Here is a 16,975-nt window from a genome sequence, read left to right on the forward strand (position 1 = left end):
TTGCCTGTGGACAGCCCAAATGAGAGGAGGTGCGGAGGCGGGGGAGCGGCAGACTTCTCTTCCTAATAAAGCTTGTAGATCTACTAGATTCATCAAACATGCACACGTACACCTTGAGTATGAAAGACTCATTTATATTTGCTAAATTAAATCTAAGTTCTATAACCCTTGGAAATGTAAAAGTAATGAAAAACAGGAGTTAATGGGTGGAAGTAGATGTGGAGGAAGATATAGGGGCAGTAACTCTCTTATCTTACACAGTAGGAAATCAAGGGGCACTGTCAAAAACGTACGAGTCAAGAAATAGAATTTTTATGAAGCTAAATAACAAAAGAATTTTTTCCATGAGCTTGGTAGGGATTGGAAGTGGGGAGAGAAGATAAGTGAGCTAAATTTCTCTCATGTCATAGAGGGGAATCAAAAGCTATTTTTAAACTGACATATTAACAAATAAAGTATATGCATATTATTTAAGACTTGGATTTAAGTTCCAGAAAAACTAACCATAAAATGGTTAAAAATAATCACTTCTGGTGAGTGGGAATGAAGGAAAGTATATTGAAACTTACTTTTCATTTAGCAGCCTCTTTGGTGTTTGAATTTGTATTTTGGCACATATTGTTGGTATAATAATTAAATAGACAAATAAAAATAAATCTATTAATAAATACTGGGTGGGTCAAAAGGTTCCTTCGTTTTTTTCCGTAAGATGGCCCTAGTAGTGTTTAGTTGTCTTTAACTTCATTCGAAACAATTTTGTTAGATTCTACATAACAGCTGTCATATCAGCATGAATTTTTAAAAAAGACATCAAAATTGGTGAATTTTTGTGTAGCCATTTTAATATTGAAGATGGAAGAAAAAAGCAATATTTTCGGCATATTATGCTTTATTATTTCAAGAAAGGGAAAAACGCAACTGAAATGCACAAAAAGATTTGTGCAGTGTATGGAGAAAGTGCTGTGACTGACTGAATGTGTCAAAAGTGGTTTGCGAAGTTTCGTGCTGGAGATTTCTCACTGGACAATGTTCCACGGTCGGGTAGACCAGCTGAAGTTGATAGCGATCAAATTGAAACAATAATTGAGAACAATCAATGCTATACCACGTGGCAGATAGCCAACATACTCAAAATATCCAAATCAAGCGTTGAAAATCATTTGCACCAGCTTGGTTATGGGAATCGCTTTGATGTTTGGGTTCCACATATTAAAGTTAAGCAAAAATACCTTCTTGACCATATTTCCTCATGCAATTCTGTACTGAAATATAATGAAAACATTCCGTTTTTAAAACAAATTGTGACGGGCGATGAAAAGTGGATACTGTACAAGAATGTGGAACGGAAGAGATTGTGGGGCAAGCGAAATGAACCACCACCAACTACACTAAAGGCCGGTCTTCATCCAAAGTAGGTGATGTTGTATATATGGTGGGATTGGAAGGGAGTCCTCTGTTATGAGCTCCTTCCAGAAAACCAAACGATTAATTCCAACAAGTACTGCTCCCAATTAGACCAACTGAAAGTGGCGCTTGACAAAAAGTGTCCAGAATTAGTTAACAGAAAATGCGTAATCTTCCATCAGGATAATGCAAGACCGCGTGTTTCTTTGATGACCAGGCAAAAACTGTTACAGCTTGGCTGGGAAGTTCTGATTCATCCGCCGTATTCACCAGACATTGCACCTTTGGATTTCCATTTAGTTTGGTCTTTACAAAATTCTCTTAATGGAAAAAATTTCAGTTCCCTGGAAGACTGTAAAAGGCACCTGGAACAGTTCTTTGCTCAAAAAGATAAAAAGTTTTGGGAAGATGGAATTATGAAGCTGCCTGAAAAATGGCAGAAGGTAGTGGAACAAAAGGGTGAATACGTTGTTCAATAAAGTTCTTGGTGAAAATGAAAAATGTTTCTTTTATTTTTACTTAAAAAACCGAAGGCACTTTTTAGCCCTCCCAGTAATAGAGCAGATGATCACATCCTATCTAGTTTGATGTCTAGATTTTCACACATGTTTATTTGGATAATATTTTATAAAGAGACAGCAATTTTTGTTTCACAGCTGGTCTGAAGCATAAAAGATACAAATGCTGATTTATGATATTTTAGTCTGGTTTTTATTTTTAATCCACTATGTAAGTACAAAGATTGGTAAAGTACTGTCTGGTCAAAATATGTTGATGCCAGGGTGTATACTTAATAAAAGAATTCTATAAAAAGGATCCTTCACATCTAGAACCAGAAAATCTCACACAGTAATTCACTGTAATTTACCTCCTCAAAGCACTGCAGGCCTATATAACCCTCCAAAGGGAGATACTGCAGTTTTACACACAGTGAATACTTCCATTGTCCTAATGCTACCCTTGTCCTACTTCTATGCTTATAAACATGGCACTATTTTTACCTTGAATAATGCATGGCTTGGTGGCCTGCAATATTAAAATAGAAGTCTGTTGTGTGCTTCATCTCATTGGTGTGCCCAGTGGCCTCAATCCAGTGTCCTATTGGCAGACAATAAACACCATCCACCAAGTTGTTTTCATTATAAATACAGCAACGGTCGTGGTGAGGCCCATTGCCTAGAACAAGAAGAAATGACAAACAAAACAATTACATCAATGTTTTGCTTAAACAGCCACAGAGTTGCTGATGCAAAATTAATAGTAAGATGAAAATAAATACAAAGCTGCATAATCTACAGATTTCAGTATAAACAAAAATAGACTAGAGTAACAGGGAACACAGTAACAATTTGTAGAGTCACTTACGAATTACATAGAGTCCTATGCTCCCTTTGAATACATGAATATTTCCAAAAGCATATTAACTCAGAATTTCTTGGGACCTTTCAGTGCCTTAAGAGCCTGTTGTGAGTCATTTTGTAGCCTGATAAGCTGCTGAAAAGGGTTTTTAAAGCCATTAATGTCCCTGCGCTGCATACTTTTATCTTCCTGGTATGCAAATTTATGACTAAAATCAGTAATAAAGTGTTTCAGTATCAGCTTAAGCAATCAATTTTAAAAAACACATTAATAAATAATAAAACAAATATCACATCCAATCCAGTTTGCATGTAAATCAGTGGTTAGTATTATCTTCAAATGGGAAAACTAAGTATCACAGAGATTAACTAGCTTGTCCAGAACTAATAAGTGCAGAGCTATCAGTAAACTGATACCCCTAGACCCCAACTTTCAGGCACCTGACACCTTCATGCTGTTTTCCACCTACTTCACAAGCACCAAGACACACATCCTCTTTCCAGTGAGTGGAGCAAAAGAGGCAGAGACAGAAGAACATGTCTCTGAAAACACTACTTGCCGATATCACAATTCTCCCCAGTATCAACTACACTAGTAAACAGACCTTTTATTTCTATGAAAATTGTAATTTGTACATTATTTTTATTAGCCCTTATGTGACCACCCCATTTCAAATAATTCTTTTCCTTAAATTACCTAATTTCCATATATTGTCATTTATAAGAAAAACATGTAAGCAAAATAAAACGGGAAAAGTCACATTTATTATGAATATGAAAATTCGACTCATTTGTTCCTTGCTCTATCTTACAAAACATTTTACCTAAGGTTATTTGGCATAAAATCTCTTTTAAAAAATCCTTAAGTCATTGGGCATTTCTTTAGAATGTAACTCCCTTCCATCAGATAGAAGGTACGGGATGGCTCCTTTAATACATCATCATTGATCTTCCCAGCTCAGACTCCTCTTTTTCTCTTGATGGCTACAAGGAACTACACCTTGTAACTGCCCTATTAACCTTGATATTTAATAGATGAAAATAAAACTATACTAGCAATTTCACTTCTAGAAGTATATCCAACAGAAATATAAGATTAAAGAAAGATACATAGATGCATACGTGTGTGTGGCAATACTATTTTAATAGCAATACTGTAAACTACATAAGTTCATCTATACATTTTTCCACAAATATTTATTGAATGTTCACTATATGACAGGCATTATACTAAGTCATGTTAAAGATTTAGGTATTTCCCATAAGAGCAATGAAACATTAAAATATTTTAAGCAGACAGGTGACATGACCACATTTTTATTTTGAAAATATCTCTCTGGTTATAGAGTAAAATATTAATTCAAGCACAATGAGATTAGAAATAGAAAGTCCATTTAGGAAAATACTGCATTAACCCAGGAAAGAGATGGTAAAAGCTTGGATGTAGAAATGGAAAGGAGTGGGAAGATTCAGCAGGGAAAAGCCACAGGACTTGGTGATTAATTTGATATGGGAGGTGAAGAAAAAAGGGAACCAATAATGACTCCTAGGCTTCTGGCAAATACAACTCAATATATAGTGGTACCAGTCACTGAGATGTGAAATCTGGAAGAGTTGCAAGGAAAGATCATCAATCTGGTTTTGGCATTTGGGGCTTGAAGTGCTATTTAGATACAAAAGGAGATGTCAAGTAGAGAGTTAGAGTTATTGATTTGACACTCAGACCAGAGATCTAAACTAGAAAAATAAGTTTATGAGTCATCTAAGTATAGATGGTAATTGAGACAAGGATATAGGTGAGTCACAAAGAAAAACAATACTTTATACATTCTTTTATTTTTAATTTTTATTTATTCATTTATTTTTGGCTGTGTTGGGTCTTCATTGCTGCGCAAGGGCTTTTCTCTAGTTGCGGCAAGCGGGGACTACTCTTCGTTGCGGTGCATGGGCTTCTCACTGTGGTGGCTTCTCTTGTTGCGGATCACGGGCTCTAGGTGTGCGGGCTTCAGTAGTTTTGGCTCACGGGCTCTACAGTGCAGGCTCAGTAGTTGTGGTGCACGGGCTTAGTTGCTCCATGTCACATGGGATCTTCCCGGACCAGGGCTTAAACTCATGTCCCCTGCATTGGCAGGCGGATTCTTAACCTCTCCGCCACCAGGGAAGCCTTGAAAAACAATATTGATTGAGAAGAAAAGCCTTCTAGAACCAAGTTTAAAAGCATCTCAACATTTAAAAGCTGGACAGAGGGATTAGCTTACAAAGGAGGCACAGAAAGAGAAGCTGGAGAGGAAAACTAGAAGTGAGTAAATGAGGTGGGGGAGCATGATTGAAACTGTAAACATAGACTAAAAACTTGATGGATGCATGTCTGACTGTTAACAGTAGTTACATCTGAAGAATGTAATTGGGATGGAAGGACTACTTTCAACTATTTTGAATCCATTGGATTTGCTACAAAGGGAAGGTATTACTTTTTAGTAATAAAAGAATAATATCTATGGCTCCTACTGTTCAGTATAAGAGGCTTACAACAATTTAAATGTTGTAACTTAAATAAATTTAATTATCAAGGAGCTCAAATATACATAAATTACACTGTTCAAGCAAAAGTATGTATGTAACATTGACTTCCTAAGAATTCTTCATTCCTAGAATTAGTTTTCTGAATTATTCATTTTTACACATACATGTTTTAGGAGAAGTAACAAGACACATCTATCTCTCTCAGCCAGGGAGGTATCAGTGCAGGTGTAGGGGAGAGCAGGAACTCCCACCCCATTCAGTAGTAATAAGGAGTCCAATTCCTTCAGCTCTCAATGCAGATGGGGTGAGGAACCTGGGTAATGAGGTGATACCCCCACTCTCCTGCTGGAGCAGCATCAGAGGAACCCAGTTAAACCAAAAGGGGTTTGATAAGATGTACAGTCTCATTATATAATACTCAGAATGTCGAGGTTTCAATACAAAGTCACTCATTATATCAAGAATCACAATGATCTCAAACTGAATGAAAAAAGAAAAGCTCAAAAGATGCTAACATCAAGATGACAGAGATGTTAGAACTATCTGACAAAGATTTTAAGCTTCAACAATCCACTGAACACATTTGAAACAAATGAAAAATCACAAAGTCTCAGCAAAGAAATAGAAGATGGAAATAAGAACTAAATGGAATTTTAGAACTGAAAAATATCAGTATTAACAATTGAAATAATAACTTCAGGGGAGAGCAGAATGGAGGGGACAAAGGAAAGAATTAGCAAGCTGCAAGATAGAACAACAGAAATTACCCAATCTAAGCAACAGAGAGAAAACAGATTTAAAAAAAAAAAAAAGAACAGAGACTTAGGGACCTGTGAGACTATAACAAAATATGTAACATTCCAGTAATTGGAGTCCTAAAAAGAGATGAGAAAGAGGGTATGGTGGAAAAATATTTGAGAAAAATAATGTCTCAAAACTTTCCAAATTTGCCAATAAGCATAAATCTACAGGTTCAGGAAGTTGCACAAACTCCAAACAGGGTAAACAAAAAGAAATCCATGCCACAACACATCATAATTAAATTTCTGAAAACTAAATGCAAAGAAAAATCTTGAAAGTAGCCAGAGAAAAATAACAATTTAGGAAAACAACCATTCTAATGTCAGTAGGCTTCTCAAAAAAAATGGCTAAACAGAAGATCTCTATAAACAGAAAGGAAATTGTTGAACATCAGGAAAGAAGAACACGGTAAGAAAATATGGGTAAATACAATAGACTTTCTTTCTCCTCGTGAGTTTCTAATAAAAATTACAATGCTCTCTGATGTGGCCCTACATGGATGTAGCGGAAATATTTAAGGCAGTTATATGGAGAAAGGCAAAGAAATAAAGAGGGAAATAAGATTCCTCCAATTCATTTAAACTGTCAAAATGATGAAACCAGTTAACTATGACAAGTTATGTTTGTATAATGTAGGTAAATCAAAACAGAATTCTAAAAAATGTTTAAGTATGAACCATATTGCCATAAGAAGGCAGAGAAAGGAAACAGAGAGAGAGAAAAAAAAACCTCAGAAACAAAAAATAAAATAGCAAACTTAAGTCCTAACATACCAATAATGTCGTTAAATGTAAACTGTCTAAATAAATACACATTAAAATACAGAGATTGTCAGAATAGATGTTTTTTTAGTGAACCAGCTATTTGCTGCCCAGAAGAAACTCACTTCAAATTATACAGGTAAGTGGAAAGTAAAAGTATAGAAAAAAATGCACCATGCAAACATTAATTAAAAGAAAGCAGAAATGGTTATATTATTATCATGTAAAGTAGAACCTCAGAGCAAAGAAAATCAGAGATAGGGAGGGAAACTATATGGTGCCAAAAGTATCAGTCCAACATGGATGGACCTTGAAGGCATTATGCTAAGTGAAATAAATAAGACAGAGAAAGACAAGTACTATATGATCTCACTTAAATGTGGAATCTACAAAACAAAACACAGAAAAAGTGTTAAGACGTCTTTAGTGATTGAATGATTTAACAAACTGTGGTACATCGGATACCATAATTTAGCCAAAAAAAGGAATGGCCTATTGATAATGCAATAACCTAGGTGAATCTCCAAAAACTTATGCTGAGTGAAAAAAATGCCAATTCCACAAACTGTATAATGCCATTTATATAACATTCTTGAAATAAAAAAAAAAAATTATAGAGATGGAGAACAGTTTAGTGGTTGCCCGGGGTTAGAGGTTGGGGAAGGAAGAAAGTAGGTGAGGCTAGAAAACAGGAACATGGGAGATCCCTGTGGTGATGAAAATGTTACCATTGAGGGAACTGGTAAAAGATACACAGGATCTTTCTGTATTATTTCTTACAATTGTATGTGAATATACAATCACTTCAAAATAAAAAGTTTAATTAAAAAAATAAATAAATCTTGGTTTGTCTGTTTTTTCCAAACAGACTGGAGAATTTTTAAGTTTCCAACTCACTTTCTTTTCCATAGGACTGGCCTAAAAGTACAATGTATAACACATTGTTTACTACCACAGTAATCATTTACGCCTAGAAGTTCAGTTGACTTTTCCAGGTCTCTTCTACCTCATAAAGGAGTCAGCTGGCTGTGTTGTAACAAGGTTAAAGGAGTAACTTTGTGGCTTCTTTGGAGGGGGGATGGGGGTGGGGAGGGAGCTTGTAGGAGGTGAATTATCTGTTCCATTAGAGCCGCCCATTGCCAGTCATTCATTAGCATTAATTTAAAATAAATAAACATACAAACAACTCACTAAGGCAGGATAAACTAACGTGTTATTGGCAGAAAAGTAGAAAACGGTTGGTTTAATTAACAATAAACACCTATTTCCTTAGAGCAGATTTGGCCATAATATTATTTGTTCACTGAAGCAAGTTAGGTAAGTTAAAATAAAGCAAATAAATGTGAAGGAGTAAGAGGCCTGCTTTCTGGCACTCCAATTAAAGACAGAGAAGTAAGAAACCTCAAAAATTTAAAAATCTGGACTAACACATTATTTTAAATAGTTCTATAAGTTTGAAAGTTCAAGTTAAAAATGACTTTTTTAATAAACTCAGAAGGCTTGAAATTATATTGGACAAGCAAAATCTATTGGATAGTGTAGTCTACTTAAAATTACAATTCTAATTATTTTGCATATGTTATTTTATTTGAATCTATCCTCTTTGGAGTTTAATTACCTTGCAGTTTCTATTTCCAGCACATGAACATCAAGTTTGAACCTAACACATTAATCTCTAATTTTAGCTAGTAATTCACCCAAATCAGATCTCTCTCATGCCCCATCTGTTACTTACTACTTCAGAAACTATTGGTGCATAAAGCTGTACAAATATGGTATAATCATTACCAACTCTGGTATTTTGATTTTCTGTTCCAATGGCAAAAGCAAAACAAACTAAAATGCAAAAAATCTTTTTGTTCAACCAACTGCCTCTTTGAGAGAGTGGATCCTGTTCCGCTTGAGCACTTTGGTAAATTGCAGTATGCAACGGTAGAAAATAGCTGAGTTTGGGAGTAGCAATGGGAGACAGGTAAACTGCATGATAGAATAGAGGACACAGGTGCGATCAACAAAGGAGAGATGGGGAAAAATGGTGTGAAGATTGAGAAGGAGAAGGAAAGGTGAGATGGAGAAAGAGATGGAGAAAGAGAAGAGAGAAAGATGCAGCTGGCAAACTACATAAAGTGAGTAATCAAACACATTGGTCATGAGACCACCAGAGAGCAGGTAAAGGCAAGCATTTTAATACTTAATTTAAAGTTGTTTTTGCCTTTCTGTAATATTCTTCTCTACTCCTCCCACCCAACCTTCAATTCAACCTACTGCATTCACACACAAATTTCTTGCGTGGAGAGACAGAGAGGATAGTCCATTAATGAAAATTTATTTAAAAACTCAATTTCTTGCCTGTGTTGATGATGTATAACAGGGCAACAAGAAGCTTTATCTGCTAAGCAGAGCAGAAGCAGGAAAGCAAATGCAAATCCTTACAGGAGGATTTAAACCTTCCCTCCTACACAGGCATCTTAGAGAGGGTTCCATCCTCCCCAATCTATAGGAACAGGGACTTAGATAGATATACATAGATATGTAGATGTATAGATATTTAGATATATAGATGTCATAAGGAGGAAGACCACAGTTAAAATCTAACTTACGTAATTATACAGTCTTTACAAGCTTTCAGAATCTGTACACACACAACAAAATAAAATTTTAAGGGGCTTCCCTGGTGGTGCAGTGGTTGAGAGTCCACCTGCTGATGCAGGGGACACAGATTCGTGCCCTGGTCCAGGAAGATCCCACATGCTGCAGAGCGGCTGGGCCCGTGAGCCATGGCCGCTGAGCCTGCGCTTCCGGAGCCTGTGCTCCGCAGTGGGAGGGGCCACAACAGTGAGAGGCCCGCGTACCGCAAATAAATAAATAAATAAAATTTTAAGAAAGAAAACAAGGAAAGCTAATAAGAAAATAATAAATAATACAAGATTTAGGAAGAACATTTTGCTTTACAAGATTTTTATCTCATTTGATTATAGGAACGCAAAACCCTTAAATGCAAAGAGTTAAGTAGACAACACTTCATGCTAATGGTAAAAAAATGAAATTTGGCTAATGAAAATTAGGAAATCAATGACTACCTGTGGGTATGAAAAAAGTTCTATACTAACTCAGGTACGTATGTAGACAAAAGTCCAGTTTCTATATAATAATATTGCATTAAAATAATAGGAGGTGTATATAGTCGAGTGCCATGCCAAGAGTTAAAGCTAAAATAACTCCTAGGAAAAATCCAATACAAAACAATCCAACAAATTCAGGAAAGAGCTCCAAGAGTTTTCAAAAAATCTAGAAACAATAAATGCTGGAGAGGGTGTGGAGAAAAGGGAGCCCTCTTACACTGTTGGTGGGAATGTGAATTGATACAGCCACTGTGGAGAACAGTATGGAGATTCCTTAAAAAACTACAAATAGAACTACCATATGACCCAGCAATCCCATTACTGGGCATATACCCTGAGAAAACCATAATTCAAAAAGAGTCATGTACCAAAATGTTCATTGCGGCTCTATTTACAATAGCCCAGAGATGGAAACAACCTAAGTGTCCATCATTGGATGAATGGATAAAGAAGATGTGGCACATATATACAATGGAATATTACTCAGCCATAAAAAGAAACGAAATTGAGCTATTTGTAATGAGGTGGATAGACCTAGAGTCTGTCATACAGAGTGAAGTAAGTCAGAAAGAGAGAGACAAATACCATATGCTAACACATATATACGGAATTTAAGAAAAAAAAATGTCATGGAAAACCTAGGGGTGAAACAGGAATAAAGACACAGACTTACTAGAGAATGGACTTGAGGCTATGGGGAGGGGGAAGGGTAAACGGTGACAAAGCGAGAGAGGCATGGACATATATACACTACCAAACGTAAGGTAGATAGCTAGTGGGAAGCAGCCGCATAGCACAGGGAGATCAGCTCCGTGCTTTGTGACCGCCTGGAGGGGTGGGATAGGGAGGGTGGGAGGGAGGGAGATGCAAGCGGGAAGAGATATGGGAACATATGTATATATATAACTGATTCATTTTGTTGTGAAGCTGAAGCTAACATACCATTGTAAAGCAATTATACTCCAATAAAGATGTTAAAATGAAGAAATAAATAAATAAATAAATAATAAAATAATTATAATGACTACAAAGACACTTAGCAATGATGAAAATAGGAACTAGATTTAGAGATAATAAGGTTTTTCTACAATAGATAAGAAAATATTATTGTTAAGGAGGCTAGAGTTTGGAGGACCAGAAAGGAAAACATCAAATGTGACAGGATGATTACGGTAACGAATCAAACATCTGACTCAGGGTGTGTGTGTGTGTGTGTGTGTGTGTGTGTGTGTGTGTGCGCGCACGCGTGTGTGTGTGCGTGCGTGCATGCAAATATGTATATGTGTGTGTGACTGTCTTTCAAGGTAAAAAACTGATTATTATTGGTGATCATTATTTTTATGGCCAATAGTAAGTTGAAATGTGATACATAAGCATCATCCTTTCTGTAAATCTGTACACTGTCTAACCCTTTCAGTCAAAATTTAGACAATTACTTGATAGAACCACAAGTCAGGGGTCTCCAAGCTTTGTACATAATAGGTCTGGCCTCACTTGCTCTCATTAATAATCAGACTTAAAACGATTCATATATTCTTCAAATGCTATGAGACGACAAAAGTCCTTGAGATGGTTGTTTAGTAGGCAGGTGTGATGTGCTGGTTCTCTCAAAGGTGAGCTTGAGGTGTGCGGAAAACAGGAACAGCAGGAGTGATTAATAAAGCTTAGCCTTGGGTTCACACTCTACCAAGTCTCCAGAGGGGATCTTTTAGGTAAAACTCCCCAAAGAGGCTTGATCAGTTCCAGCTAAGAATTTTAAAAAAAAACTTAACACCTGCCAAACCATACAGAGCAGAAAACATTAGAAGGGAAAATTTCCATGATTATAAGAAGATATAGGTGAAGTGGAGGCTTAGATCAAGCTAGGTTGAAGAAATATAATTTTAAAATGGTTATGGGAAAAGCAAAATTCAATAGTTCTTTTCTTAAAGATTTACTAATAATTTAATATCTCATTGTTATGAACTAAATTATGTACCCCCAAAATTTATGTGTTGAAGCTCTAATCCCCAATGTGCCTGTAGCTGGATATAGGGCTGTTAGGGAGGGAATTCAAGTTAAATGAGATCATATGGGTGGGGCCCTAAACCAATAAGACTGGTGTCCTTATAAGAAGGGGAAGAGAAACCAGAGATCTTTCTCTCCATGCAGGCAAAGAGGAAAGGACACGGTGAGAAGGCAGCCATCTGCAAGCCAGGAAAAGAGTCCTCACCGGAAACCAAATCTGCTGGCCCCCTGACCTGGAACTTCCAACTTTCAGGACTGTGAGAAAATTAATTTCTGTAATTTAAGGCACCCAGTCTATGGTATTTTGTTATAGCAGTCTGAACAGACTAATGCACTCATATATGTGAAACATTCTAGAATTTAATCCAGTTAATATCCAAGTATTATTGAGAGCTTGTTGTATATCGAGTCCTGTGGTAAACTGAGGTAGACAAATGAAATTTAAAACATGATTGTCACAATGAATTGACTATTGTTGATTAGACTAAGGTTACACAAAGCAATTAGTGAATGAAACAAAACTAAACTAAATGGTGAAAATAATTTTAAAACTACTCAGGACACTGATACATGAGCAGACTGTTCAAGGACTGCAAATAAGCTGCATCTCCAATGACATTTTTCAGTGTATGATGACTGGAATGCTATGTTGAGATTTATTTTAAGGAGTAATTGGCTCACTAGGAAACTATGATAGATTTGCGGTGTGTACATGGATATAGAAGACTAAAATAGAATATCAGTATGAGCTACATCTACTGAGAAAAGTTTTGTGATAAAGGGGATGGGTCTCAAACTGTGATGACAACAGAGTATGCTTTAGATACATAACAAAGAGCACAACAATGTATGAATGAGTATGATTCGAAGAAGAAAATAGATAACAAGAACAAATGTTTACTTCAGTGGGTAAAGTGACAACATAATATGGACTCATAGGGAGTTCATATTACTTACCAAATTCTAAAGCAAGCACTGTAAAACAACTGGATTTCATGACTTGGAAAAGCAGAAAAGAGAATTACCACTTTTCTAACCATTATTTAGGAAGTCAGACTTTTTTTATTGCAGACAATTTACATTAATTAGTGATTCATGAGGATACACACATCTTAAAATGGGAAGCATCTCAGAGATTGAAGATTCTCTTTAAAAACATCCCCAAAATGTCATGACCAGGCAATTATGCTTCCACTTAAAATTAAATACAATAACAGAGCTCTCCTTTTTATATAATTTTTAGAGAAAATCTGAAACTTATATTGTTCTTAATAGGCTTACTCAAAGCATCAAGACTGAATTATTAATAAGTCATTCAATGTGATGATAATCTAGAGAGAAGCCAAAAGATTTGACCACCTGATTTGAAGTGATCAAATATTTTGGTAGCTAATAATGCCATGACTCAAGGGATTAAACAAGATGGCAATATTAAAATGCTCCATCTCTGCATAATTGGATATATTTCTACATACTGCATTTACTTTCTATAGTCACATGCAGAGATGTTTATTCATATGTTTAATGTATTTTTATTTGATTTCTCGAAAAATTTTTAATGTTGATTTTCCTACTGTCATTTAAATAATTTTTATAATAGTGTCTAGACTTCTGTTGTTAAATTGTCAGGTCAATTTTTCTCTCCATAGCACTCCCAGAATTGACTAGAAATTTCATTGTGTTTCATTGTCTGAACACAAATCCAAGTCACACTATAAAAATAAAGCATCTATATTAATATTAGACTCATAAATTCCTCTGAGCAAATTTCACTACTTCATTTGACATACTGTGAAGCCCACGACAAAAGCTCTCATGTCACCTATCTTTGTGTACTTTAAGTCAAATAATGCTGAGGCAGAAGGCAATACCTTCCCTAGTAGCCATATCTCAAGTGTCCAACATTTGGATGCAAAGAACATAAAATAGTCATATTCATCCCAGGAACTCTGAAGAACGTTGAGGATTATTTTACATTTAACCCCATCCTAACCCAGCTCACCCAGCAGACAGGCATTTTAGTAGTTTCATAGTAAGTAAATGCTTTGGCATGAAATCTCTCTTTAATTATGATTTTCTAGAATGTGGACTAAATGGTTTAATGAGACATTCCCTTGAACTGATCTAGATCTGATGTGAAAACCATCTCTGCTTCATGCTTTGGTTTCTTCCATGGCAAAAATATTTTTTTGATAGTATAGAGATACAGCTGACGTAAACATCATAGAGGCACTGCTCTAGTTACTGAAAAGAAACTAGAAATGAACAGCTAATTGAATAAAGTGGTCAAACAGTTTTAAAGACTAAATTGTTTCTGAAATTGATAAGCCAGATTAAAACCTTTTTAATGATACATATAGGCTGTAAAAAGAAAAGTGTCAATTAGGTAGATTATCTTAAAATTTACCAAAGCCATAAACTACACATGTATAAGAAAGAGTTGATAAAGAATTTTGCTTCTCTGAGTCCTACATCTGACTACAAGCAACAGAAAAACTGACTAACAGTGACTTCAACAAATACACATATATCTCTCATGTAACAAGAGGTGCAAAGCCAGGCAGTCCAGAACTGGTGAAATACCAAGTGCCTTCTAAATGTCTGCTTTGCCATCCTTCACACATTGACTTTGTTGTCATGCTTGTCAACCCATGTTCAAAGGGTGACCTCTAAACATAATGTCTGACACTCCACTAGCCATGAAGAAGAGTGAAGCGCCCTTGTTCCTTTTCATGAGAAATTGAAAGCTTTCCTGGGAGCCTCACCCAAAAGACTTCTCACATCTCATTAGCTAGAACTAGGCAACACGGTCATCCTTAGACCAATTGTTAGCCAAGATGAATAAGAGTACCATAACTGATTAAAGTAATAATGTTTCATCCCACTGCTACCAAAACAAATCAGGATTTCTGCTATCCTGGGAAAGCTGGGGAAAACAAATGCTAATTAGGCCACTGATGGTAATGGTAGTGGTTTGGAACACATCATCTTTCTCCAGCAGATCATTTTGGAAGATAAACCACATTTCTTTAGGTAGCACTTGTCTCTACCTGATTTAATTCAATAGTACCCAATGCATTAAATTTTTAATTGTAAACTATTTTTAAATAAATCAACAGGAAAATAAATCAACTAAAAGCATTTTAAGGTTTTAAAACCTTAAAAATTGCCCACACACGATCCCCTCACCCAAAAAAAAAAAAAAAGAAAAAGAAAAAGAGAGAGAGAGACTACAGGCTCTCTAGTTCTTGACTGTGCCTGTCTTGTATAACCTCTTTGCTATCACACAGACTCTCCTCCCTTCTACTCCTAGCCTTAAATCTCTCCAAATCCTTCCTCTTCAAGTTTTCCTTTAGTCTCTGCCCCACTGCCCTCTCTGATAACCTGCTTTTTCTTCTAACTAGGCTGGTCCCCAACAAATACCGTCATTTCCCTGTTCAGTCTTCAGGGGCCTACAATTTGGCATCTGCCCTCATCACCCCACTGGAAAAAAAACTTTAAATGAAGTCACCTCATGTCAGATTCATTTTTCACCTTTCTTCACCTGCCTGCAGCATGTAATGACAGTGGCCACTCTGCTCAAAGTCTCCTCTGTTGGCTGCATAATACTCTTTCCCAGGACGGCAGTATATTATAGCAGTTAAGTGCATGGACTCAAGGTCCAGACTCAGACTCCATCCCATGTTATACCATTTACTGTTTGTAAGTAGTATTAAGAAAGTCATTTAAGCAATCTGTGCCTCTGTTTTCCTGTTTGTGGAAAAGGGATTGTAGCACTATCTCATAGGGCTGTTGTGAGGAAAGCCAATCAGATGATCCTTTTAAAGATTTAACCCAGGACCTACCACAGTTGGTGTTCAATAACAACTCAATAAGGACTTTTGACTAGTCTTCTCTTACAACTCTTCCACTCCTAGTCTGTTTGCAAAACTGTTTACTGATTTGCAAAACAGGTATACCCCTAAAATAAGTCCAAATTGTTTTAACAGCTCTGTCCAGACCTACATGTTCCAAAGATAAGATCACCCATTTTTTTCCAGCAGCTCACCTAGTTTACAAATTCTGATCAATCTCTTTCCAAACCATGCTAACTTCTCCCTAAAACCAAAACTAATTGAAACCCCCAAATCTTTTCACTTTGAATTGTTCTCAAAGCAAATTCTCTAGTTCTCTATTTTTATAAAATAACTTACTAATGCAAATACAAGACTTGACTTTTATTAATTTCTTCTCACTGGTTTATTCCTACTTTGGGATTTAATATTTTTCAGGACTGCTGCTCTCAAATGAAATAGCAACTCTCTCTCCCAGTTTTCTCTCATCAGCAAGATTGATAAGCATGCTTCCTAAATTACTAATAAAATTATTTAGCAGGAAAGGACCTAGAATAAAGTGACTTGTGAAATGCCAGTTGCATTCACCCTCATGTTCCTACTGGTTTATTAATCAGAGCACTTTAGGTTCAGTTGTTCAACTTGCAATGAATCCACCTAATTAATCTATTAGCCAGCCAGTCGTTTCCTAATTTGTAGACAAAGAAATTGAGAGGTTTTTCTAAAATCCTTAACTAAGATACACTGCTCCTCCATTTTTTCCCTTTGTACAAATGAGGATTGATATTTGATGAGGTAAAACTTCTAAAACAATTTTTAAACCTGCTTTAAAATATGTAATGATGATGAAATACCACAGTTTTGTTTTGTTTTTTTTTAACTACTGTGGGTCGTAAATCCTTTCGATAAGCAGTAAAAAGCTATGGATCATCTTCCACAAAAAATTTTTTTAAATGTTCATGCACACAGTGCAAACAGCTTATCACTATCCTGTATATTAGAAGAGAGGAAATTTGATTCATAACTATGACCATAAGAGAAAGAAATGAAATTTTCATTAACGTATCAATTCATGTTTAGACATCTATCTAACATTTTTTTCCTCCGTGAAAACAGCAACAGTTTATTTGGCACAAAACTATTAAAATTTTCTATCAAATGTCAGC

At 35.9% G+C, this 16,975-nt stretch overlaps 1 protein-coding gene across 4 annotated transcripts in view; it reads right to left on the reverse strand.

The window, feature by feature from the left end:
* Positions 1-16,975, reverse strand: part of EPM2A (EPM2A glucan phosphatase, laforin) — a 127,210-nt gene that overhangs the window by 65,480 nt on the left and 44,755 nt on the right. For all 4 annotated transcript variants that reach the window (XM_089922097.1, XM_030760301.2, XM_022558554.3 and 1 more), the window contains exon 2: positions 2,406-2,580. In XM_089922097.1, coding sequence (XP_089778223.1) covers positions 2,406-2,580 — 175 coding nt within the window. The remainder of the gene's footprint in view (positions 1-2,405; positions 2,581-16,975) is intronic.

The sequence above is a fragment of the Delphinapterus leucas genome, chromosome 12, assembly GCF_059928025.1.
Source record: "Delphinapterus leucas isolate spDelLeu-1000000601 "Yukka" chromosome 12, BTC_Dleu_Yukka2, whole genome shotgun sequence".
In the NCBI taxonomy this organism is placed as follows: domain Eukaryota; kingdom Metazoa; phylum Chordata; class Mammalia; order Artiodactyla; family Monodontidae; genus Delphinapterus; species Delphinapterus leucas.